General features: G+C 43.9%; 1 protein-coding gene across 1 annotated transcript in view; it reads right to left on the bottom strand.

Moving 5' to 3' along the window:
* The window catches only part of SCD5 (stearoyl-CoA desaturase 5), an 89,981-nt gene extending 66,236 nt beyond the window's left edge, over window positions 1-23,745 (bottom strand). Inside the window, exons 1-5 of the mRNA XM_029951621.1 lie at window positions 23,655-23,745; window positions 22,850-22,926; window positions 17,176-17,318; window positions 16,254-16,406; window positions 15,933-16,135 (exon numbers count right to left, since the gene is read on the bottom strand). Coding sequence (XP_029807481.1) covers window positions 15,933-16,135; window positions 16,254-16,406; window positions 17,176-17,318; window positions 22,850-22,926; window positions 23,655-23,745 — 667 coding nt within the window. The remainder of the gene's footprint in view (window positions 1-15,932; window positions 16,136-16,253; window positions 16,407-17,175; window positions 17,319-22,849; window positions 22,927-23,654) is intronic.
* Between the last annotated feature and the right edge of the window lie 1,260 nt (window positions 23,746-25,005).

Raw genomic sequence — 25,005 nt, 5'->3', positions numbered from 1 at the left:
GTTGCTAAAAGAACCAAGACTGAAGGGGCACCTGGGTGGCTCAGTCAGTTAAGTGTCTGACTTTTGATTTCAGCTCAGGTCATGATCTTACAGTTTGTGGGTTCAAGCCCCACATCGGGCTCTGTGCTAACAGTGCAGAGCCTGCTTGGGATTCTGCTCCTCCCCTCCTCATGCTCTCTCCCTCTCTCTAAATAATTAAATAAATAAATAACTTAAAAAGGAAAAAAGAACCAAGACTGAAGATCATTTGTGCCTTTGGGTCCTCCCTTCACACCTCAGTGTGGGAAGAGGTCTCATTAAAACAAAAATACCCCTTGATGGGGTGCCTCGGTGGCTCAGTCAGTTGAGCCTCCAACTTCAGCTCAGGTCATGATCTCACAGTCTGTAGGTTTGAGCCCCACGGTGGGCTCTGTGCTGACAGTTCAGAGCCTGGCGCCTGCTTCAGGGTCTGTGTCTCCCTCTCTCTGCCCCTCCCCCACTCACACTCTGTCCTTCTCTCTCCCTCTCAAAAAATAACATTTAACTAATTTTTTAAAAGAGAAAGAAAATATCAGACTAATACTGTTCTGCATCCAGTCCAATTTTGAAAACGTCTGGTATCTAGCAGCAGTGGCCACAAAAGTGTAAGAGCTATATCTGGAGTGGCCAATTGCTTAACATTTTAGTAAAAAATGCAAAAAAAAAAAAAACCCACCCCACAAAACAAGCAAAAATCAAAGTTATATTATTTTATTATCTATCAGTATTTGTTCAGTATGACAGCAAAGCAAATCCTTGAGAGATGGCTGTTCAAGAACACAAAGTAGTTTAGACTTGGAGCTCCCCACCCTTCTCTGCCTGTGTGGCTTCCAGCTTCCTCTATGTCTTCCTCCTTCCCTCCTCAAGGCCTCTTCCTCTCCCTCACCTGATGCAAAGCTTCTTTGGGTGGGAGGCGGGGTGGGGAGTGGATCACTAATTAGGTGTGGGACTCCGAGCTCTGTGGAACAGCTTCATGGAGGAGCTATGGGCTCCCTTCACAAAGTGTGGGGACGCCCAGGTAACTGAATTGCCCGCCTGTCATTTCCTAGCTGGGAGGGGGGGGGTGGGCGGGGGCAGAATGTTATCTTACACTTTCTTTGTCTCAGCTCTCTTACCTGTGAAGCAAACAAACCAACAAAATAAAAACCTATCTCAAACAGTTGTGAGAAAAATGAAAATGTGTATAGTTAGTAAACAGTAATATCTCAATAAACATTACTGAAAACACCATTATTCTTTTTTTTTAGTTTATTTATTTTGAGAGAGCGAGCGAGAGTGCACGCGCACAAGCAGGGGAAGGGCAGAGAGAGAGGGAGAGGGAGAATCCAAATCAGGTTCCGTGCTGTCAGTACAGACCCCACAAGCCAAGAGATCATGACCTGAACTGAAATCAAGAGTCGAATGCCCCACCAACTGAGCCACCCGGGCTACCCAAAACAGCATTATTCTTATCGCTAGGCTGCCCTTGCAAGACAGGCTGGGTGACCAGGAAGCAGGGACTTCTGGGGAAAGAAGTCCCCAGGTCCCAGCAGAGACTCTTTTTTCCTACCCTGACCCTCAGCCCTCCCAGGTTCTCTGAGGTGAATTTAGAGGAGCAAACTCATTCAGAGTTTATGATTCAGGATAACTCCCGTCACCTCTCTCTCTCTCTCAATCAATCAAAATCAAACACAATTACTGAAATTAGAATTACGGATAATTGAGCACAAAGAAAATAATTTATTGCACTATGGATACACTGAATTTCCTTTTCCATTATTTAGGTTTGATTTTCTCTTAGACAGTAAGCGTGTGTGTGTGTGTGTGTGTGTGTGTGTGTGTGTGTGTGTGAGTGTGTGTGTGTGTGTGTGAGAGAGCGAGAGAGAGAGAGAGAGAGAGAGAGAGAGCGCGGGAGGGAGGGAGGGAGGAAGGGAGAGAGGTGTTCATACATACATTTTGCTATACTAAGTCCATGCTCATTAATGTCTCTGGCCATAAATGAGCAACTATAATGTCAAAAAGTTGGTCCCTCTGAAGGAAGACTAAGATTAAAATCATGACCCAAACTGATCAATTTGGGGAAAGTGGCAAAAAAAAAAAGGGGGGGATAATTTCTGCCCTCATCATCTGAAGTATCTGGGTAACTACTGGTCATCAGCCTTCTCTCTCTCTTTTTCCTAACAAGCAATTTCTCTAAGGAAATCAAGTTAGCTAGTGGTTGGAGCCTAGGACCTGGAAGTTTAGGCAGGAGCTAGCAGGCACCTTCCCAGCAAAGAAACATAAAGACAGGGAGGCCCAGACCCTCAGAGGGCTGAGCCCGAGGAGCATCTTGGGGGAAATCTCTGACAAGAGAAGCCCAGGGCGCCGCTGCTGCCTTTATGTCTGAATCAAACGAGCTGGTAAATAAAGTCGATGGAAAGCCCCCTGGCAGGCACTGCTTTCTGTCCCCACTTCTCTTCAATCTCCTCATTCACCTCATGCTCTCTGGAGCAGACGAAGGTCCTTCCTGGGGCTTGGCATGAAAGCAGTGGATTCTGACCCGACCTCCCCCACCTAGCAACCACAGCCAAGGACACAGATGAAAAACGTTCGGTGGTAAGGTGTACTTGGTGCCCCCAAAGGAAAAAGTGACAAAACACAGTCTTTTTACCACCATAAGAAAACTGCCTGAAGTAGGAAAAAAAATTTTAATTTAATCATAAAGTGTTCTATCAAGATACTAAGAAATCCCCTTTGATCGTCTGGTTTACTGAGGCAGCCTGACCTAGTTCATGAACTCTGGTTTCAATGGTTTTCTTCACACATTTTTATTCCTGCCAAGTCTCTGTAAGTTGCTGTGAATAGCCCAGGGAAGATTTGTTTTTTCTTTGCAGCATAATCCAGGGCTGGTTTTCTGATCTTCACTGTTTTGATGCATAAAAGCCGACCTGATTTTAATAGGTTGCCTTAGCAAAATATAATTATCCATTTATTCATTTCTCAGCAAACAAGTACCTTCCACACACCAGGTTTTCTGCAAAGTACCAAATATGAGAATGGTCAGCATCTCTCCCCAGGGAGGCTCACTGCTAGCCAACTCCTCCAGCCACAATGAGCCCAAAGATTTTTTTTTAATTGAGCCAACAATTAAAAATAAATAATTTAAAAAATTTTTAGGGGCGCATGGGTGGGTCAGTCGGTTAAGTGTCCGACTTCGGCTCAGGTCAGATCTCATGTTCGTGGGTTCAAGCCCCGCGTCGGGCTCTGTGCTGACAGCTCAGAGCCTGGAGCCTGCTTCCGATTCTGTGTCTCCCTCTCTCTCTGCCCCTCTCCGCTCATGCTCTGTCTCTCTGTCTCAAAAATAAATAAAACGTTAAAAAAATTTTTTTTAACTTTAAATCTCTATTTCTGGCTTCTCTGGAAAAATGTCACCTCACTGTCCTGCACGGCCACTTACTACTAGAGCTAAATGTTCCTTCCCCTTAGAGAGTCACCTCCACTGATCCCAGTCAACCCTGTTGGATACTGCTTGCCTGGCCCCTGATCTAGATGGAGCATAACCTGGACCAGGTTATTCATCAGGTAGAGTAGACCCAGGGCTGAAAGCCCACAGCACATTTCCTTCCGAAGGAAAACAAGTGAATACACTACGAAATACATGATAATGAATCCAGCCTAGGTTATACCCAGCCTCTTTATATCAACACAGTTGTAAAATGTAACTTCTAACGTGTTCATGGCAGAAGAGGCTCACATTGGCAAAAGTCATAATGCAACTCTGAATAGAGCTGAATGATATCAACTCCTTGTTTGGAAAATGGTGATTAAACGGGAAAAATTTAAGCATTTAAGATTATCCCCATCTTTCTAGAAAGGACCATATAATTGATTTCCACTTGATGAGAGAAAGTTCTTATTTTTGGAAAAGTGCCAGGGGACAGATGGAGATTTGCAGGTAAATCACCCTCTGCCACTCCCAGTTGTCCAGACGCTGTGGTTCCTGTCTCAACCTTTCCTTCATGACCCGGGCGCTCCTTCCCGCCTCAACTGCCCGCACTGTTGGGGTCCAAAAGCTCACGGCTGAGTCTCTCTCCGGCTCTGCCCTCATGAAGGACGTGGCCAGCCCACGGCCTCACTCCTTCCGGTGGTAACCTGTATCCAATGCTTAGCTGATAAAGGGGCACAAAGGCCTGGCCCTTTGCTTCAATTTGTGATATCCCTGAAGCCCATCTGGGTCCACAGCTGCCTGCAGTGTAGACTGAGATCTCTGTTGCAGCTGTGGTGCACCTCAACTTCTCTCTCTGCCAGGCCCTGCTTCTCCTAGTCTCTCATGGACGTCACCAAGCACCATCTCTGAGAAACTGGCACACAAATCTGCACCCCAGAATCTGTTTCCCAGGGAATCAAACTAAGACCCCCAAAAATAATGGATTCCAGTGAGAATCACCAATGGATGCTGCTGTGGGTTGAATTGTGTCCTCCCTCCCAAAATTCTTATTGCCCGGACCTCCAGTGCCCCCAGAATGTGACCTTGTTTGGAGAGAGGGTCTTTACAGACAGATTCAAGTTAAAAGTAGTTCATTAGGGTGAGCTTTAGTCCAGTGGGACCAGGGTGCTTTAAGAAGAGATTTGGATCAGGCACCCAGAGAGGGAAGGGGATGTGAGGTGACATGAGGAGAGCCAAGGAGAGAGGTGCTTAGACTGGATGCTGTCCTCACAGCCTTCAGGGGGGCCCAATCCTGCGGACACCTTAATTTCAGGCTGCTACCGTCCAGAACTGTGAGCTATAAATTCGGGCTGGTTAACCCCTCTAGTCTGTGGTACTTATCAGAGCAGCCCCTGCAAATGAATATAGATGCAAAAATCCTTAGGTCAAAGGGTTACCAGGAAGCAGGATATTCCCATGGTGTCAAAGCATCAACCTCCAGATTGCCTACTGGGTGTGAAGGGGGAAATTGTGTTTATTGTGGAGGAATCTGGCACTTTACCAAAAGATGAAACTTAGCATCAGTAACAGTGGAAGAACTTGACACTGTGTGCCTTTTTAAACATTTATTTATATATTTTTTCTTATTTAAATTCAAGTTAGTTAACATACAGTATAGTTGGGGCATCTGGGTGGCTCAGTCGGTTAACTGACCAACTTGGGCTCAGGTCATGATCTCGTGGTTCATGGGTTCGAGCCCCACGTCGGGCTCTGTACTGGAGCCTGCTTCAGAGTCTGTGTCTCCTTCTCTCTCTGCCCTTCCCCTGCTCATGCTCTGTCTCTGTCTCTCAAAAATAAGTAAACATTTAAAAAAAGTAAAAAAAAAAAACACCCCAGTATAGTCTTGGCTTCTCTGATTCATCACTTACAATATAACACCAAGTGCTCATCCCAATAAGTGCCCTCCTTAATGCCCATCACCCATTTAGCCCATCCCCCCACCTACCTCCCCTCTAGCAACCCTCAGTTTGTTCCCCATAGTTAAGAGTCTCTTATGGTTTGCCTCCTTCTCTGTTTTTATCTTATTTTTCTTTCACTTTCCCTATGTTCACCTATTATGTTTCTCAAATTCCACATATGAGTGAAATTATAGGATATTTGTCTTTCTCTGACTGACTTGTTTTGCTTAGCATAATACCCTCTAATTCCATCCACATTTTTGCCAACAGCAAGATTTCATTCTTTTCCATCACTGAGTAATATCTTTATCCATTCATCAGTCAATGGACATTTGGGCTCTTTCCATACTTTGGCTATTGTCAATAGTGCTGCTATAAACAGTAAGGTGCATCTGCCTCTTCAAATCACCATTTTTTGTATCCTTTGGATAAATACTTAATGGTGCAATTGCTGGGTCCTAGGGTAGTCCTATTTTTAATTTTTTGAGGAACCTCCATACTGCCTTCCAGAGTGGCTGCACCAGTTTTCATTCCCACCAACAATGCAAAAGGGTTCCTCTTTCTCCACATCCTTGCCAACATCTGTTGTTTCCCAAGTTGTTCATTCTAGTCATTCTGACAGGTGTGAGGTGATATCTCATTGTGGTTTTGATTTGTATTTCCCTGATGATGAGTGATGTTGAGCATCTTTTCCTGTGTCTCTTAGCCATCTGGATGTCTTCTTTGGAAAAGTCTCTATTCATATCTTCTTCCCATTTCCTCACTGGATTATTTGTTTTTTGAGGGGGATGCTGAGTTTCATAAGTTCTTCATAAATTTTGGATATTAATCTTTTATTTGATGTCATTTGCAAATATCTTCTCCCATCCTGTAAGTTGATTTTTAGTTTTATTGATTATTTCCTTTGCTGTGCAGAAGCTTTTTGTCTTAATGAGGTCCCAATAGTTCATTTTTGCTTTTAATTCCCTTGACTTAGAGACATGTCAAGTAAGAAGTTGCGGTGACTGATGTCAAAGGCTGCCTGTTTTCTCCTATAGGATTTTGATGGTTTCCTGTCTCAGATTTAAGTCTTTCATCCATTTTATATATTTTTGTGTATGGTGTAAGAAAGTAGTCCAGATTCATTCTTCTCTGTGTTGCTGTTCAATTTTCCCAGCACCATTTGCTGAAGAGATTGTTTTTATTCCACTGGATACTCTTTCTTGCTTTGTCAAAGATTACTTGGCCATATATTTGTGGGTCCATTTCTGGGTTCTCTATTTTATTCCAATGTGTCTGTTTTTGTGCCAATACCATACTGTCTTGATGATCACAACTTTGTAATAGAACTTAAAATCCAGAATTGTGATACCTCACAATTTAGTGATACCACAGCTTTAGTTTTCTTTTTCAACATTATACTGGCTATTCAGGGTCTTTTCTGGTTCCATACAAATTTTAAGACTGTTTGTTCTAGCTCTGTGAAAAATGCTGTGTTATTTTGATAGGGATTGCATTGTAAGTATAGATTGCTTGGGTAGTATCAACATTTTCACATTGTTTGTTCTAATCCATGAGGGTGAAATGCCTTTACATTTATTTGTGTCTTCTTCAATCTCTTTCATAAGCTTTCTATAATCTTCAGCATACAGATCTTTTACCTCTTTGGTTAAGTGTATTCCTAGGTATCCTATGGTTTTTAGTGCAAGTGTAAATGGGATCAATGCCTTGATATCTCTTTCTGCTGCTTCATTATTGGTTTATAGAAATGCAACTGATTTCTGTACATTGATTTCCTATCCTGTGACTTTGCCAAATTCATGTATCAGCTCTAGCAGTTTCTCAGTGCAGTCTTTTGAGTTTCCCATGTAAAGTATCATGTCACCTGCAAAGTGAAAGTTTGACTTCTTCCTTGCCAATTTGAATGCCCTTTGTCTCCTTATGTTGTCTGATTGTTGAGGCTAGGACTTCCAGGCCTATGTTGAACAACAGTGGTGAGAGTACACATCCCTGTTATGTTCCTGATCTCAGGGGAGAAGCTCTCAGTTTTTCTCCACTAAGAAATATCATTATTTCATTGAAATATTAGCTGTGGGCTTTTTTAAGATATGGCTTTTATTTTATTTTACTTTTTACATTTTTTTTTGTTTTATTTTTGAGAGACAGAGAGAGACAGTTCAAGCAGGGGAGGGTCAGAGAGAGAGTAAGACACAGAATCTGAAGCAGGCTCCAAGCTCAGAGCTAGCTGTCAGCACAGAGCCGAACGTGGGGCTCGAAACCATGAACTGTGAGATCATGACCTGAGCTGAAGTCGGACAAATAACCAACTGAGCCAACCAGGTGCCCCTAATATGTGGCTTTTATAATATTATGTTATGTTCCTCCTATCCCTACTTTCTTGAGGGTTTTTATCAAGAAAGACACTGTATTTTGTCAAATGTTTTTTCTGCATCTATTGGAAGGATTATATGCTTATCCTTTCTTTTATTAATATGGTGTATCATATTTATTGATATGTGAATGTTGAACCAGTCTTGCAGCCCAGGAATAAATCTTGCTTGAACATGGTGAATAATTCTTTTGATGTACTGTTGAATTAAATTTGCTAGTGTCTTGTTGAGAATTTCTGCAACTAGGTTCATCAGGGATATTGGCTAGTAATTCTCCTTTTTAGTGGGGTCTTTTTCTGGGTTTGGAATCAAGGTAATGCTGGCCTCATAGAATAAGTTTAGAAGCTTTCCTTCCATTTCTATTTTTTGGAACAGTGTGAGGAGAATAGGTCTTAACTCTTCTTTTATCTCTTGTTGGGAGATTTTTAGTGACTGATTCCATTTTTTTGCTGGTTATGGGCCTGTTTGAACTTTCTATTTCTTCCTGTTTGAGTTTTAGTAGTGTGAGACTGTCTAGGAATTTGTCCATTTCTTCTAGATTGTCCAGTTTGTTAACATATAATTTTTCATAGTATTCTCTTATAATTCTATTTCTGTGATGTTAGTTGTGATCTCTCCTCTTTCATTCATGATTTTACCTATTTGTATCCTCTCTCTTTTCTTTTTGAGAAGTCTGGCTAGGGAGTTATTTTGTTCAGTCTTTCAAAAAACCAGCTACCAGTTTCATTGATCTGTTCTACTGCTTTTTGGATTCTATATCATTTATTTCTGCTCTAATCTTTATTATTTCCCTTCTTCTACTGACTCAGGGCTTTATTTGCTGCTCTTTTCCTAGCTCCTTTAGGTGTAAGGTTAAGTTGTGTATTTGGGACCTTTCTTGCTTCTTGAGATGGGCCTGAATTCCCTCTTAGGACTACCTTTGTTGCATCCCGAAGGTTTTGGAGTGTCATGTTTTCATTTTCATTTGCTTCCAGGTTATCTTTTAATTTCTTCTTTAATTTCCTCATTAGTCCATTCACTCACTCTTTATTAAGGTGTTCTTTAACCTCCATGTGTTTGAGGGCATTCCAATTTTTTTTCTTGTGGTTGACTTCAAGTTTCATAGCATTGTGATCTGAAACTATGCATGGTATGATCTCAATTATTTTGTGCCTGTTGAGGACTGAATTGTGACTCAATATGTGATCTAGTCTAGAAAATGTTCCATATGTATTCAAGAAGAATGTGTATTTTGCTACTTTAGGATGAAATGTTCTGAATATATCTGTTAAGTCCATCTGGTCCAGTGTGTCATTCAGAGCCTTTGTTTCCTTGTTGAGTTTCTGCTTAGATGATCTGCCCATTGCCATAACTAGTGTATTAAAGTCTCCTATAATAATAGTATTATTATTAATGAATTTGCTTATGTTGGTGATTAATTGATTTATGTATTTGGATGCTTCAAACTGAGGGCATAAATATTTATAATTGTTAGCTCTTCTTGATGGATAGACTCCTTAATTATGATATAATGCCCTTCTTCATCTCTTGTTATTGTCTTTGTTTTAAAATCTAGTTTGTCTTGGGACACCTGGGTGGCTCAGTTGGTTAAGCATCCGACTTCAGCTCAGGTCATGATCTCACAGTTTATGGGTTAGAGCCCCACTTCAGGCTCTGTGCTGACAGCTAGCTCAGAGCCTGGAGCTTGTCTTCAGATTCTGTGTCTTCCTCTCTCTCTCAAAAATAAATAAAACATTAAAATAAAATTAAATTAAAGTTAAATGAGATTTAGTTTGTCTGATATAAGTATGGCTACTTTGATTTTCTTTTGGCATCCATTACCATGATAGATGGTTCTCCATCCCCTCACTTTCAATCTGTAGGTGTCCTCAGGTCTAAAATGAGTCTCTTGTGACAGCATATAGATGGATTTTGGGGGTTTTTTCATCCATTCTGAAACACTAGGTCTTTTGGTTGAGGCATTTAGTTCATTTACATTAAGAGTGATTATTGAGAGAGATGAATTTAGTGTCACTGTATTTCTGCAGGTTTCGAGCTTGTAGTGATGTCTCTGACCCTTTGCATCATTCCCACTCACAGAGTCCCCTTTAGGATACCTTGCAGGACTGGCTTAGTGGTCATGACCTCCTTTAGTTTTGGTTGTCTGGGACAGCCTTTATCTTTCCTTGTATTCTGAATGACAGCCTTGCTGGATAAAGGATTCTTGGCTGCATATTTTTCCTATTCAGCACGTTGCATATTTCCTGCTACTTCCCTTCTGGCCTGCCAAGTTTCAGTGGAAGAGTCTGCTGCTATCCTATGTGTCTACCCTTGTAGGTTAAGGCCTGTTTGTCCCTAGCTGCTTTCAGAATTCTCTCTTTATCTTTGTATTTTACCAGTTTCACTATGATATGTCATGGTGTTGACCTGTTTTGGTTGATTTTGAAGGGAGTTCTCTGTGCCTTTTGGACTTGGATGGCTGTTTCCTTCCCCAGGTTAGGAAGTTCTCAGCTAAAATGTGTTCAAATAAACCTTCTGCCCATTTTTGGTACTCTTCTTCTGGAACTCCTATGATACGGATATTGTTTCATTTCATGGAATCACTTAGTTCTCTAATTCTCCCCTTGTGATCTAGTAATTTCCTTTCCCTTTTTTTTTCAGCTTCATTATTTTCCATAATTTTACCTTCTATTTCGCCTATTCTCTCCTCTGCTTCTTAAATCCTCACTGTCACTGTATCTGGTTTATCTTACATCTTTAAAAAAATTTTTTTTATTGTTTATTTTTAAGAGACAGAGACAGAACATGAGAGGGGGAGGGGCAGAGAGAGGGAGACACAGAATCCAAAGCAGGCTCCAGGCTCTGAGCTGTCGGCACAGGGCTCAAACCCATGAAACGTGAGATCATGACCTGAGCCAAAGTCGGTCACTTAACCGACTGAGCCACCCAGATACCCCTAGTTTATTTTACATCTTGACTATAGCATTATTTAATTCAACCTTATTAGTTCTTAGGTCTTTGATCTCTGCAGAAATACCAGGTGCCTTTTGATGTGACAAATATGAATCACACAGCATCACCCTTGAGCATTCTTGCCAGATATGCTCAACTTTAAATATGGTCTTAGAGCTACTTCCCAGTTTACAAGAAACAAGAGAGAGAGAAAAAAAGAAACAATCAAACAATCTAAAATGTGAAACATTTTGCCAAAATCCAGCCCAGTCTCTTCAAAAAGTCAAGGGCAAAAGTGAGGGTCGGTTCTACAGACAGTGAGCACAAATAACAATCAAATGCAATACAATAAGCTTGACTGAATCCTGGTTCCCAAAGTTATAAAAGATATTTTGAGGACAACTGGAGAAATCAGAGTATAAACTAGATAATGGGTTATTATTAAGTTATGACCGTATCCTTATTTTTAAGGGGTGCATGTGGGATTACACAGGGATAAAAGGCCACAACATCTGCAACTTACTTTTAAGTGACTGAGAAAAAAATGACAGGATAAAACAAATATGGTAAAATGTTTATAACTGTCCAATTAGTAGTGGATATGCAGGTGTTCACTGCTGTGTTCTTTATAATCCTTTGGGTTTGACAATGTCCCTGGGCGTCAATACACACAGGCTAAACCTCGTCCTTCTTTCACATCTCACATGATTACACCGACCAAACTTCAGAGTCGGAATGCAGAGGACCAGCCTGAAAAAGTATGGGTTAAACCTTGGGTTTGCTGCCTTCATGATACAAAGTGATTAAAGTTAAATACACACATACTTCTCTTCCCTACCTACAGATAAGTAGGTCCTAAAATAAGCGGGAAAGACAAAGTCAGACCAAAATAATGATATAAAAAGATATACATGTGGGGATGTTTAGCTCTTCAATCCTTTCTGAGTCTATCTCCCCATCTGTAAAATGGAGAGAACAATAAATGTGGAAGGATTGTTTCTGATATTAAAAATGAGGAATGTCAAGTGCCTGACACACAGTAGGCGGGGCATCGATATCCTTCTGACTCTGTCGATGTGGCTGAGGGTGGCGGTGGCCGTGGCAGCAGGAAGGTGACCCAGACCTTCTGGCCCCAGAGCCTGTCCTCCAGCCTGTCCCGAGCTGCACTGCCTCTGAGAGAAACCATCCATTTGTTTCTAATGAGCACAGTAAAGGTAACCACTCTCCCATTCAAAGAAAACAGCGGACAAGTCTTCTACATGTCAGACTCTGCATTAGTGTTTAGGATAATAATCAGGACGAATTCAGAGCACGTTTTTTGCAGGCCTAAGACAACAAGAAAGGAAAACCAAGTGAGAACAGTTCCACAATAAAGAGGTCAAAGTCTTCCTGTAATCTACATCAAGATCTTGGAATATTTTATTGCTTGAAAAAAAAAATAACTTCCCAGAGCTTTACGAAGAAATAGATCTTTCCATTTCATGTGCAGTATACATGATGGTAGGCTTCCCTCCAAGCCGAAGGGGCTCAAGGGTCAAAGGCTTTTGATGTTTAGAATAAAACCCTGAATGTGAATTCCATTTAGACCCCAAGAACGCTGTTACTCCTGGCAGCCAACATAAACTTTCTGAAGGTAAAATCCGAGTTTTACTTTCATTTCATTGTCAACCACTCACTCACTGTACCTCCATGGCTCCATTTTTTTTTTTAGTAGGCTTCACATGCTTGACCCTGAGATGGAGGCCAGAGCTGAGATCAAGATGCTTAACTGCTTAACCAACTGAACCACCCACGCAACCCTCAATGGCAGCTTTCTGTCTCTCCAACAAACAAACAAAATGACGGCTTTGGGTGGCATAGGCACATTTTCCCACACATTTGTTATCGTGACAGCTTGAGTTCATCCATGAAATATTTTTTAAATGTTTCTTTATTTATTTTGAGAGAAAGAGAGAGACAGAGAATTCCAGGCAGGCTCTGCTGTCAGCACAGAGCCCGAAGCGGGGCTCAAACCCACGAACTGTGAGATGATGGCCTGAGCCGAAACCAAGAATCAAATGCTTAACCAGCCAAGCCACCCAGGTGCCCTTCCATGAAAATTCTAAGACACAATACCTCATGAAAACCAAGCCCTGGAAAGAGGCATTTGATTTTGGCCCAAACCTAAGAGGAACAAGGACAGTCACAGAAATGGAGTGAAGAAAAGCCAGGTAGAGGGTCTCTGAGCTGAGGCCCCAGAGACCCTGCATCAGCTGAGCAGAGACAGCCTCCTTCCCAGAGGCTCTTCAGCAGACACACGAACAACCACTTTCTGCTACTAGCATGTTTGTCACAAACAAAACAAAACAAAACAACCAACTTGGATTTTTATCCCAAGGCTAATAGGATTTTCCCAACTGAGCAAAGAAGTTACCTGGACCCCAAGACCAAAAGGACAGTCACTGCTCTGTTAAGGAGATACCTGTTTCTTTTTTAAGAGACTTGCGGTAAAGTGCATGACACAACCTAGAAAATACACGAATATAAAGCTTTTCATAAAACAAGTTTTAATTCTTACTATATGCAGTACACTGATACTTTCTGCTCTATTTCATTATTTTTTAATGTCAGTCACAATCTGAACTAAGTGTTCCACACCCACTAATAGGTTACACTTTGCAGTTTGAAATGCACTGGGCTGGACGAGCCTATGCGTTTCAGCATATTCCCGTCATGGACATAACCCTCGTCATCCTGTTCCTTTCCCCAGGAGCTACCACAAGTCAATCAGGAGACCACAGGGGGGTTTTAGGGTCACCCCATCTCACATCTCAAGGCTCTTGGGTTCATATCCAAGGAGCAGAAATTGATTTCCCCATCAGACATACCCACCCGATTCTGAATTCCTGATCCTTGGATTCAAATGAAACCCCAAGCTCTGCTATGAGACGGTAGGATTTGGGTGCAACATGCGGCAGGCAAGGCCAAGTGCTGCCCAACTGCCGAAGATACAACCTGCATTGTCTCTGGAATATTCCATGAAGGGATGCCATCCATAGAGCACAGTGAGGATGGCACCCTCGGAGTTGTGTGTGTCCTAGCCCACTGGCGAGAGTTGAATATATTTCAAATGCTCTGAGGCCCATGTCCTTACATCTGTGAGTGCACGGGCTCCCCCTGTAGGTTGTGGTCTCCCCCATATCAGGGGTTATGGCCTCTATGAACAGTTTTACTTTCATCTCCCAGAGATAGGGGCCACTCCAGGCTTTGCTTCCCTTTTGGTTCTTTTGAGAAGTAATGGTTTTTCCTGTTTGTCCCTTGGATAGCCCCATGGATAGCCAGTCAAAACCACTCTGGTTTCACAGGAAAATCCCATACCAACTGGTGTTTCCCTGTGTCTGGGAAGGTCCAGCTCCCCTTGGGCCTCCCCCTCTTTGGTCTTCTGCTTTTCAATGAGCAAAACTACCTATTTCCTTTGTCTCCTCTGCACCTTTTCCCCGTCTGCCACTAATCCAGTAGGATAGGCCATTTAAGAGTCCTCATCCCAGGGGCACCTGGCTGGCTCGGTCAGTAGACCATAGGACTCTTGATCTCTGGGTCATGAGTTCAAGCCCCACGTTGGGCACAGAGATTTAAAAAAAAAAAAAGGAATCCTCATCCTAAATATACTTGTGCAGGTCTTGTTTTGCCTACCTGTCCTTTTTTCCCCCTTGAATGAACTTATTCTAGTTCTCAGAATTCTTCCCTGGCATTGGATGTCCCCCAGAGATACTAATTAAGTCTCTGCTTCCTGCAAGTAGTCATCAGGCGGCCTGGCTGAGCAGTTGTTCTCAGCCTGGGTGGCACATCGCAATCACCTAGGGAGCTTTCAAAATCTCTGGATCCAGGCTACACTCCAGACCAGTTAAATCAGAACCTGGGGGTGGGACCCAGCTGGGATATGTTTAAAGCTCTCCAGGGGATTACAAAGCGTAGGCAAGGTTGACAACCACTGTTTACTGTTCCCATTTCCAATGCCCGTTTCTATGTTTAAGACACTTCTCTACCCAGTAGAACAGAAGCGCCAGCTTCCAGACTGAAGCTGATTTCCACCTCCATTGTCCAAAAAGGTCGCTTGCAAAGGTCACATCTCAAGCCGAGACACGCATCTCAGAGAAACAGTCTTTTAAATAAAAATAAAGCCAGTTATTATTCCCCAGCACAACACAAATGTGAGGATGCCAAAGTGGACCTGGCTTGCGCCCCAGCACCAGGAGCTCTGGTCCCAGGAAGAAATACTGAGGGGGATTTCATCTCTCAGGTTGAGACCCATGGGGCCCCAGGGTTAAGATGGCAAACCAAAAGACGAGGGAGAGCTACGAGCAGCAGCGACTCCATCTGTCTGGAGGAGTCAGAGGCTGCAGAAAGGATGTGGTTTCTGACCTGGGTTTTTGAGAATGAATGGGACTTTCCCAGGCAGAGGGGGAGAACAGCACAGAAGTACTTGGAGAAGGGCCAAGGGAGCCACAGCTGTTTGATCCAGACCTCCTACCTCATAAATGAGGGACCCAGCTTTGAGCTTCCAAAAACAGACATTGTCACACTGAAATTTAAAAATCCAACCTCCCAAGAGGCATCCATCCCAAAGAAGTGATAAGTGGCCAAGTCACTGTTCAGAAGGCAGACGGATTCGTTTGAGACTGGAAGGGTGGGGCAGGGTTTCCTGGAAGAGAGAAGCTGCACCTCCGGGGGTGAAGAGAACCAAGAGGGTCACTTTGGGGAGCACAGAGGCTGGGCCAAGTTGGAGGTTGGGAAGGTGGCTGTTGAATACCAGGTGAGGATTACAGAGAGTCGTAGTCCGGTATCTTTTCTTGTATCTATAAGCTCGTCTGATAAGCTCCCTTGTAAGGTCCCTGAGGGCAGCTGTCAGCTCTGGGTTTCACCCCACCTCCAAGGGCACCAGCACAGAGCTGTACCTCCAGCAGGTCTGATTAAAGAAAAGCCCGCCAATGGGATAGTAAACATCACTGGAATTGGCAGAAGTAGGAAGGATGGAAGGAGTGTGTTTAAGAGAAAGAATTTTAAATACACCACTGTCTTATTGTACCAAAAAGCTTATCTCTTGAGAAATACTGCTCCTTCTTGGGAAGGTTCCTCAAAGCAAGTCTAACCTTCCTGTCAGGGGTGCAAGGAGGCCCCCAGACCCATCGACTACAGTCTGGGATGCTCACTCCATCAGGATGTTTCAGTGCTTTTCAACCGTTTCATTTCATTTTCATGTTCAGCTCTGTGATTGGTATGCAGAGGACCCACCACGCCTGACATCGTTGAGAGCTGGCTGTGAAGGACAGGATGTGGAGGGCCCAGCAGAGTTCTCGTGGGCGACTTCTGCTAGCCCGCTGGCTGGAGCTGGCAGCAGCAATTCTTTCCCTTCGTCAGGAATCCAAGGTCCAGGACACAGCTCCTGGGCCAAGGCCTGGCATGGGTCCAGCCTGGCTAGGACCACCTTGAGGAACCTTGCAGGGGCCGTGAGCACAGAGCAGGTCACTGGGGAGAGTGTCAGCTCCCTCCTCCTCCTCCTAATCCAGAGGTAACTTTCTCAAAGCCTTTCAGCCTCAGTGCAGTGAGACTTACTGTGAGCCCCTGCGGGACCGGACAGGATGGGACGTGGGGCTGCGAGAGCCCACAGCAGCTGCCAGCATGGCTGCAGCAACTAAAAGCACAAAATGCATCCGGGGACCGCGCGGTCCTGGACTTGGAGTCACACCCCAGCTCTGGTCTCGCAGCCTAGAAGCGGAACGTTTATTTTCAAAGCTCATCCACTTGCTTCCCACGCAGAGCCTCTCCAGGTGCAAGGAGGCAGGGCAGTTCCCTGAGGGTGGATTCCAGGGTTCGGAGCCCTGGATGGGGACCCTGTCCACTCTATTCGCTAAGACAGAGTGAGCGGCGGAGAACTCAGGCCTCACAGCCACACAAACATAAGTTCTTCTCTCTATCCCCCCCACAACATGCCAACTTATTGCTCGCTCCCTTCCCTCCCCTGGTAGCAGAATGACTGCACTTCCCTCCTTCCTCTCTTGTACACCTTTGACTTTGGAAAAGGCAAGCCATCATCTCTCTAGTTCAGACCAAGGTGTCTCCAGCTTTTGCTTCTTAGGAACCCCACATTTCCAACAGTGAGTGTTGTAAATTAGGGCCCCTCCCCCTCCTCTCCTCACTCACCTTCCTCACCCCCATCTTCACTCAAAGGACATTTTCTGCTCAGGAGGAAGATTCTTCCCTCCCCTCTCCTATTACTTCCAGAGTGACCTACTGATTTCAGCCACTGAGCCCCTCATCCAGGTGTCTCTGTGCCTCCTGCATGTGCCACAGTTATAGCCCAGTCACCTCACTGGCTCGAGTCCCCTCCTGGCTGAGATGTCACGGTCAGACCCTGCTGGAACTCGGATTCCTAGATAGGTTCTGAGAAGTCTTTCACTGATAACTGCTGGCCCTGCCAGCCTAGCCGCAGTCCCTGGGTTCCCCCACTCCAGGCACAGTCAAGAAGTGCAAGTACTTCGGGGACAGAGCTCCAGGAGAGGAACAGAACTCCAGCCACTGGGAAACAGAGATCCTCTTCCTCATTGTGGGTGTGGTTCCGGAAAAGCAGCAGCAGCAGGACCTGGGCTTGTTAGAAATGCCACTTTCATCACCGCGAGTCTAGAAAAAAGAGGCGGGGCAGTGGTTCCCAGGCATGAACGATGGTGGTGAGGATGATGGCTGACGTTAAGCACAGTAAGTCTGCACCGGCCCCTGTCCTACGGGTTTCATTAACACACTTCCGCATCACAACCACCCTCTGAGGAGTAAAGTACTATTCATATTCCTGCAATTTTACAAATGAGAAAACTGAGAACAGAGGGTTAGGCAACTTGGTGTAATCACAGAGTAAATGACAGAATGACGGGTCAGGCTGCACACACACACACACACACACACACACACACACACACACACTTTCATGGACTGCTCATTTGGCTTCGGCGATCTCCTGCCAGAGCACGGGCAAGCTCGGCCTGGCTCACTCTCCTGATACCGTGCCCAAGGCTCAGTGCCCAAGGCTCACTTTGGGCCAAATGCTTGGGTTTAAAGTTTGGTTCCACCGCTTTGTGAACTCGGACAAGTAACTTCGGCTTTCCGTGCCTGTTCCCTCAGCTGTACAATGACGGTAATAACTGTACCCATCTACCCCATAGGGCGGTCGTAAAGATTAAATAGGTTAATGTACGTAATTGTGCCTGACACATAGAACACGCGCAATAAATGTCACCTTGAAGGCCTCTAATATGTAGAGAGGGAAAAAAAGAAGACAAATATAGGAAGGAGAAGAGGGAGAAAAAAAGAATTTGGGAATACCAGCCTGAGAATTCTGTGACAACTCTTCAGGTAAACACTCATCCAGGTTGCTGCCCCTCCTCCCCTCTGCTGCAAAAACACCTGCTATCGAAGGACTTTGTGCACAAGTGAGGGAGGGGATGTGAATCTCTTCCCTCTGGGCCTCAGGCACATATTTCATCCTTCCATGAAAGCAAATGGGTTGACCCAGGCCCACCACCTCTAACTCTGAGAACCACCTGGCATACGCAGAATTTCATGTCAAAGTACAGAGACCCACAGATGCTTGCTGCTGCAAAGAAGCAAATAAGGTGGAACCTGCGAGATTCGGTGCCCCGCTTACACAGAACAAAGACAAGAAAAAAAATGGCCATGAGTCAATAAAATGAAGTCTGAGTCCAAACCCTTAAGAACCTCTGGCTACTTAGAGGAAATGTGTGACTCTATTTTATTAGGATTATTGCTGCTCTTCCAGGTGGGTAAGATAGCAAAACCATCAGAAGATGCCAAGCTTGTAGGGCAAGAAGGACCAGGTGCAAAGGTAAAGGATGCCAATGATGCTGAAACGTGTTGACGTCATTAAGGGAAGAGATTCTTATGAGCGGAAAAAGGAGCCAACACTTTGCCTCTTCCTCTCTCCCACACTGGCCTCCCTCTCTTCCAGAAACGCCAGAACGATCCAAGCACCAGGGCGAGGCAGCTAAAGCTTTGGCACATCCGATGAGCCAACCAGAAAGCTGATTTGACATAATTTTCTCCTACAGTCACTCAAGGCTCTTGTAATCACATACCCACTTAGCAGGGGATCTGCTCAGCGAGGAGCTGCAGTGTCTGTGCTATTAGGGCTCATGTTTAAGATCTGGGCGGTTATCAAAAACCACATGATGAAGGGATAAGAGGTTACTGTGCTTCTGTCCTTGATAAATTATACATTAAATCATATATTTATATTAAATAGAAATTACATAGAGAACAGCCTCTAAAATTGTGTTTTTATTGATTTTATTTTTTTTAACATTTATTTATTCTTGAGAGAGAGACAGAGTGCAATCAGTGGCGGGACAGAAAGAGAGGGAGACACAGAATCTGAAGCAGACTCCAGGCTCTGAGCTGTCACCACAGAGCCCGACACGAAGCGTTTTCAAACTCACAAACCACGAGATCGTGACTTGAGCTGAAGTCGGACATTTAACCAACTAAGCCACCCAGGCGCCCCTAAAATTGTGTTTTTAAAGAGAGAAACACAAATGTCAAAGCAACGGAAAAATCAAATTCAATCCTCACCCTGCCGTGTAACAAAAGTGAATCATCTCTTTGTAGTTTTATTATTGCTTGGGCTTTTTTTTTAAGCACACCTATAGTCAATATTCACAAAATTAGCATGTTAGCCAATTTGACAATAAATTACATCTAAAAATATTCACAAAATTGAGGCTTAACTATTTTTCACTTAGCATTATTTTACATCAACATTTCTATTCTTTTCATCATACACAAATATGACATTCTTAATAGCATTTCTATATTTCATTTTATACCATAGTATGCTTTTATTTCATCATTTTTAGGTATTATTTCCATTTTTCTTCTTTTTGTCTCTTCCGTGCTCTGTGACTTTTCTTCTTTTGAGTTATTTATTCAGAATACTGTCTTAAGCATATGTTTACCAGGCCCAAGGATGTGATATTTCGTGGCTCATTACACTTTGCCATGCTGCTTTCCAGAAATATTGTACTAATTTATGTTACTATGAGAATACAGCTTTCCCAAAAGCCTTGCCAGATTCGGATTTTGTAATCGTAATTTGCTTTTACCAGTTTAACTGGCATTGTGCTTTAAGTTCCTATAATTACTAGGGAGGCTGAATTCTTTTCCACGGATTTGTTTTCTATTTCTATTGCCTCTTGTGTAAACGACATGCTCAGATTTTTCTGACCAGGAATGCAGTAGAAATAGTATTGCCCTTGTGGATTTGGTTTCATTTCCTAGAGATTGGGGATGTTGATTTTTTCCATCTATTCTATTCATCACAAACAGTTTCCCTGTTAAGTCACTTTGACTCAAGAAAGTTTTGCTCAGTCCATGTAGGTCCCATTCAGGGGGAAGATCAGCAATTCCGCCCGGGTTCTTGGGGCTCTAATTACTGGTGGCTGCACAGCACAATCCTCTCATACACTTTCTTGCAGGCAGCCTGATTTTAAGTTCCCCAGCTCCCTAATGAACTTGGTTCCCGATCTGTCAAATATACCCAGCAATTGTTCAATCTTGTATCATGTGCTCCTAGAAAAAAAAAATCAAGGAAACTGTTTTCATGTTTGCCTTTCCAGGCATCTCAGATTTATACGGCGCCTTTCTGGTAGGGTAGCGTTTACATATCGTGATCGCAAAGAATTCTGCAACTAGTGGGTCAGATTCTGAAAAGGAATCTGAAAAGGAAGAACCAAAGTGAAGAGGATATCTATGGCACACAGGGGTAGGATGGCAGGGGAAAAACCAGGTCATAGACAGGATAAGATGAAGTTAAAATGAAGCATAAGTGTTTGAAATATGTTACAGAATGGACATAAGGCCAATTTGGTTGGTTCAAAGGATATCCGCCATCTAGAAATATATCTACCTTTTGTGCACATCATACAAAATTATAAAACAGAAACAGTAATTAAGAACTGTATAAGAAATGCCAAATATTGAACAAATTATTTGATTTTTAAAAAATGACCAAAAGCTTAACAGACACATGAAAAAATGCTCAACATCACTCATCATCAGGGAAATACAATTCCAAACCACAGTGAGATACCACCTCACTCTTGTCAGAATGGACAAAATTAACAACTTGGGCAATGACAGATGTTGGCGAGGATGTGGAAAAACGGGAACCCTCTTGCACTGTTGTTGGAAATGCAAACTGGTGCAGCCACTCTGGAACACAGTATGGAGGTTCCTCAAAAAATTAAAAATAGAACTACCCTATGACCCAGCAATTGCACTACTAGGTATTTATCCAAGGGATATATGTATGCTGCTTTGAAGGGGCACATGCGCCCCAATGTTTATAGTAGCGCTATATATTGTATATATACATACACAATGGAGTATTACTCAGCAATCAGAAAGAATGAAATCTTGCCATTTGCAACTACGTGGATGGAACTAGAGGGTATCATGCTAAGCAAAATTAGTCAGAGAAAGACAAATACATGACTTCACTCATATGAGGACTTTAAGATACAAAACAGATTAACATAAGGGAAGGGAAGCAAAAATAACAGAAAAACAGGTAGGGGACAAAACATAAGAGAATCTTAAATATAGAGAACATACAGAGGGCTGCTGGAGGGGTTGTGGAGGGGGATGGGCAAAATGAGTAAGAGGCATTAAGAAATCTACTCCTGAAATCATTGTTGCACTATATGCTAACTAACTTGAATGTAAATTAAATAAATAAATAATTTTTTAATGGGCAAAAGATTTCTATTTTTTTTAAAAAAATGTGTGGCAAGTCAGGCAGAGAAGGACAGATACCATATGTTTGCACTCATAGGTCTAACAGGAAAACAGGAGAAACCCAATGGAGGACCAGGGGGAGGGGAAGAGGGAAAGAGAGTTGGGGAGAGAGAGGGACACAAAACTTGAGAGACTATTGAATACTGAAAATGAACTGAGGGTTGAAGGGGGAGGGGGGAAAAGAGGTGGTGGTGATGGAGGAGGGCACTTGTGGAGAAGAGCACTGGGTGTTGTATGGAAACCAATTTGACAATAAACTATTTTAAAAAAATAAAAATAAAAATAAATAAAAAAATTAAAAAATGTGTTGCTGTCCATCCCTTGGCTTTTTTTTTTCTTTTGCCTATAAGAAGGATTCCAAGGGGGGAAGAAGGCATCTCAGCACACTTACTCTCTCATTCAATTCTTTCTCACCACAAGCTTAGATTATGCAGCTCGGCACTGATGCCCCTCCCCCCACCTCTCCGTTCCCACTCCCCGCTCTCCCAACCTGGCTAACGCTGGGCCAAACTTTGGGTCTCTGGAGAGGAGAGACTGGAAGATAGCAGAGAAGCTACTCTGAAGAGCTACATATCTAACTGATGAGGGGAAGGGGCATTTGTCCTTAGTGGTAGAGACAACTACATTGTAATTCCAAAGTTCAGGTGCCAAAGAGTTACCATTATTATTATTACTATTATTATTAACCTTATTGAACACTTAGAATGTGCTGTGACCTAAGATAAGCACTTAAATACCTTCTCATTGAATTTTAACCAACACCATTACTCCATTTGACAAATGAGTCGAAGTGACATCAAAAGCCTGGCTAAGATCACCCAGCTGGTGATGACAGACAGGACTGACACTCTCTAACATCCTGTCTCTCATAATATAGGTAAATGTCTTGATTGTTTATAATAAATTATAACTTTTGCCACACATGTGCTATTTTTAACTGTTAAAAAAACAACACAGTTAAATCTCATCCCTACTAGTTAAGGGCTGACTATTCCTATGAGGCCAAATGAAAATAGCTTCAAACTGGGACTGCCCCGGCAAACAGGAGCAAGCACCTTACCATGTCCTGTTCTCTTCTAATAATTCCACATGCAAGCTGTGTTCCTTTCAACACTGGTAAGATATTTGAGAGGGGGAGGAGGACTGGAGGGTAGGCTGGAAGCGTGGAAGTCAAGAGGCCTGTGTTTTGGCCCAGCTTTTTACCACTAATGAATCTCTTTGGACCCGAAGTTCCTCATGGGCAAAAGAATCCCATGGTTGACATCCCCTCCAGCTTTAAACCTCTAACGTAAGAGGCCTGGTGGTGTCAGCACGCTCGTGGCTACAAGTGTAGACACAGCACCCCCTACCGGCAGCCTCTTGGTAGTGAGGTCGTGGTCAGTGGCGCCAGCCCGTGGGTCCTGGCTGCGGTGCCCAGCTGTGGGGACTGTGGGAGAGGGCAGCAAAGGGCAAAGCGATTCAGGCATGCCCCCAACTCACCCAGATCTGCTCTGAAGTGCGTATCACCATGTGTTTGCTGAAAGAAATGTGCTTAAGATTCAGATGGGCAAAGGTTTTAAAGATGACAAGATGGTGGGGGTCAAGGTTTGCCCTCAGTCTTTTTGATCATGAGAAGCCACAATTTAAAAAAATGCTTGTCTTTTAAAGTAAGGAATAGTCTATTAAAGGTAGGCATATGTCTATTCTCTGAAAGTGAAAAATAAATTCTATGGATTTTGTGTGTTGGTTTAAAATATAAGGCAGATAAAGGTTCTGTGCTTCTCCCCAAAGGTGCTTATCAACATCTACTACGTGCTGTGTGGGCCTGCTCACCTCTGCCGCCGACAACCAGCCCCGAGCTCCTCACTTGTCAGCAAAGTGACCTGCCCTTCCAACGTCATCAGCCTCTGCTCCCTTCCTCCCGGGGCATCTGACAGGAAACACAGGCCCTTTCAATTTAGACTCCGGACAAGCACACGTAACACATTGACATTTCAAGGCTTTAGAAATGGTTTTAAAAAACGAAAATCCTGTGCATCAAATCTACAGCCCGCAGCACAGCAATGGGGCCACCAATGGCCTGGGTCCTCCGGCTTCTCCCATTCACCTCTTCCTGAAGCCTCACATCTGAGGACGAGGCTGATGCCAGCACCCCGCGCCTCTGCTGGGACTCACCTTCCCTCTGAGCACATCGGAGGAAAGGAAGGATGGCAGGTGGGAAATGTGCAGGCGGGAGAGGAGGAATCCAGTCTATCGGAAAGTCCATTTTCACATTAAGTTCCAGAAGTCTCACCCTCCAATTCACACAGAGATATTGACTGCTACTACCCTCATGAAGGGAAAAACCAACCAGGCCTGATCTCTACACCAAGGGCTCCTAGTTCCCAGCCTGTGGTTCATTCCCCTGGAATGCTTATGCAAACCCCCCCTCAGTTGGCTCTGCCTTCTTCCCCTGGCTCTTACCTTCTAGATCTTTTCCCTTCCTTTCCATCCTTCCAAATATAAGCCCATCAAACCAACAGAGTCTCACTTTAATCCCTCCGCTAATTCTCCACATCTGCTCAAGCTGGCAGAGACAGAAAGCCCTAATGAACTGGGGAGAGCCAAAGACTGTAAATGCTAATGCCAGAGTCTTTTCTTCCCACCTACGGAGCCTAGGTTGGTCTTGTGGTTTTGCTTGTGGCCATGAAAACGTAGGATAGTGATTCTGCGTGATTTCCAGAGCTGAGGCCTTCAGAGGCCTTATAGCTTCTGCTCTGGTCTCTTGAAATGTTGCCCAGATCACCATGAAAGGAAGCTTGTTTAGCTTCCCAGATAATGAGAAGCCATGAAAACAAGGTCCGAGGCACCCAGCCACCAGTCAGACTAAATGTCAGCCATGGGAGCGATGGCTGGCCTCCGACTCAGGGCAGCTCCAGAAGCAAGCCCTGGTGAAACCAGCAGATGAGTGACCCAGCCAACCCACGGAAGCATGAGAAACGACATATTGGTGTTGTTTTATACCCCTCAGCTTTAGGATGTTATGCAGCACTTGACAACTGAAATGCACACTTTTACCTTTTTCTCTACTGTTTATGAAATAAGATACTAGAGTGGAATTCTTTCTGCCTGTTTTGGCCAAGGCACCAATATGATAGGTATCAGATACCTGCATGAACGTGGAACAAGCCCCCTCATCCAGAATTCACAAAGGACATTTCGAGACCTGGCTCCTTCCCTCTTGGATGCCTCACCCATACCAAGGACATGAAAAGGGGTCAAAGGGTGGTGTGGGGAGGAGACATAGGTAAAGAGCTTTTTGGGGAAAGAGCTGTTAATGAGCTGTGAGTGCCCTCTTAACACCCAAGGAAAGAGGGGCTAGAGCTTCGTGGTGAGGCAGGCTCACGTAGACCACCTGGAGTATCTTGAACTATCAGGAAACAGCACGCGTGATGGGTCCCAGCTTTGCGCTTTTGACAAAGCGCTGAGAGTGGGCTGTGACAGTGGGGTGGTGGGGCACGGGAGACTGGTCTGGTTTTGCGGGGTT

This window comes from Suricata suricatta, chromosome 1 (genome assembly GCF_006229205.1).
Source record: "Suricata suricatta isolate VVHF042 chromosome 1, meerkat_22Aug2017_6uvM2_HiC, whole genome shotgun sequence".
In the NCBI taxonomy this organism is placed as follows: domain Eukaryota; kingdom Metazoa; phylum Chordata; class Mammalia; order Carnivora; family Herpestidae; genus Suricata; species Suricata suricatta.
This window is presented reverse-complemented; position numbering and strand designations above follow the sequence as displayed.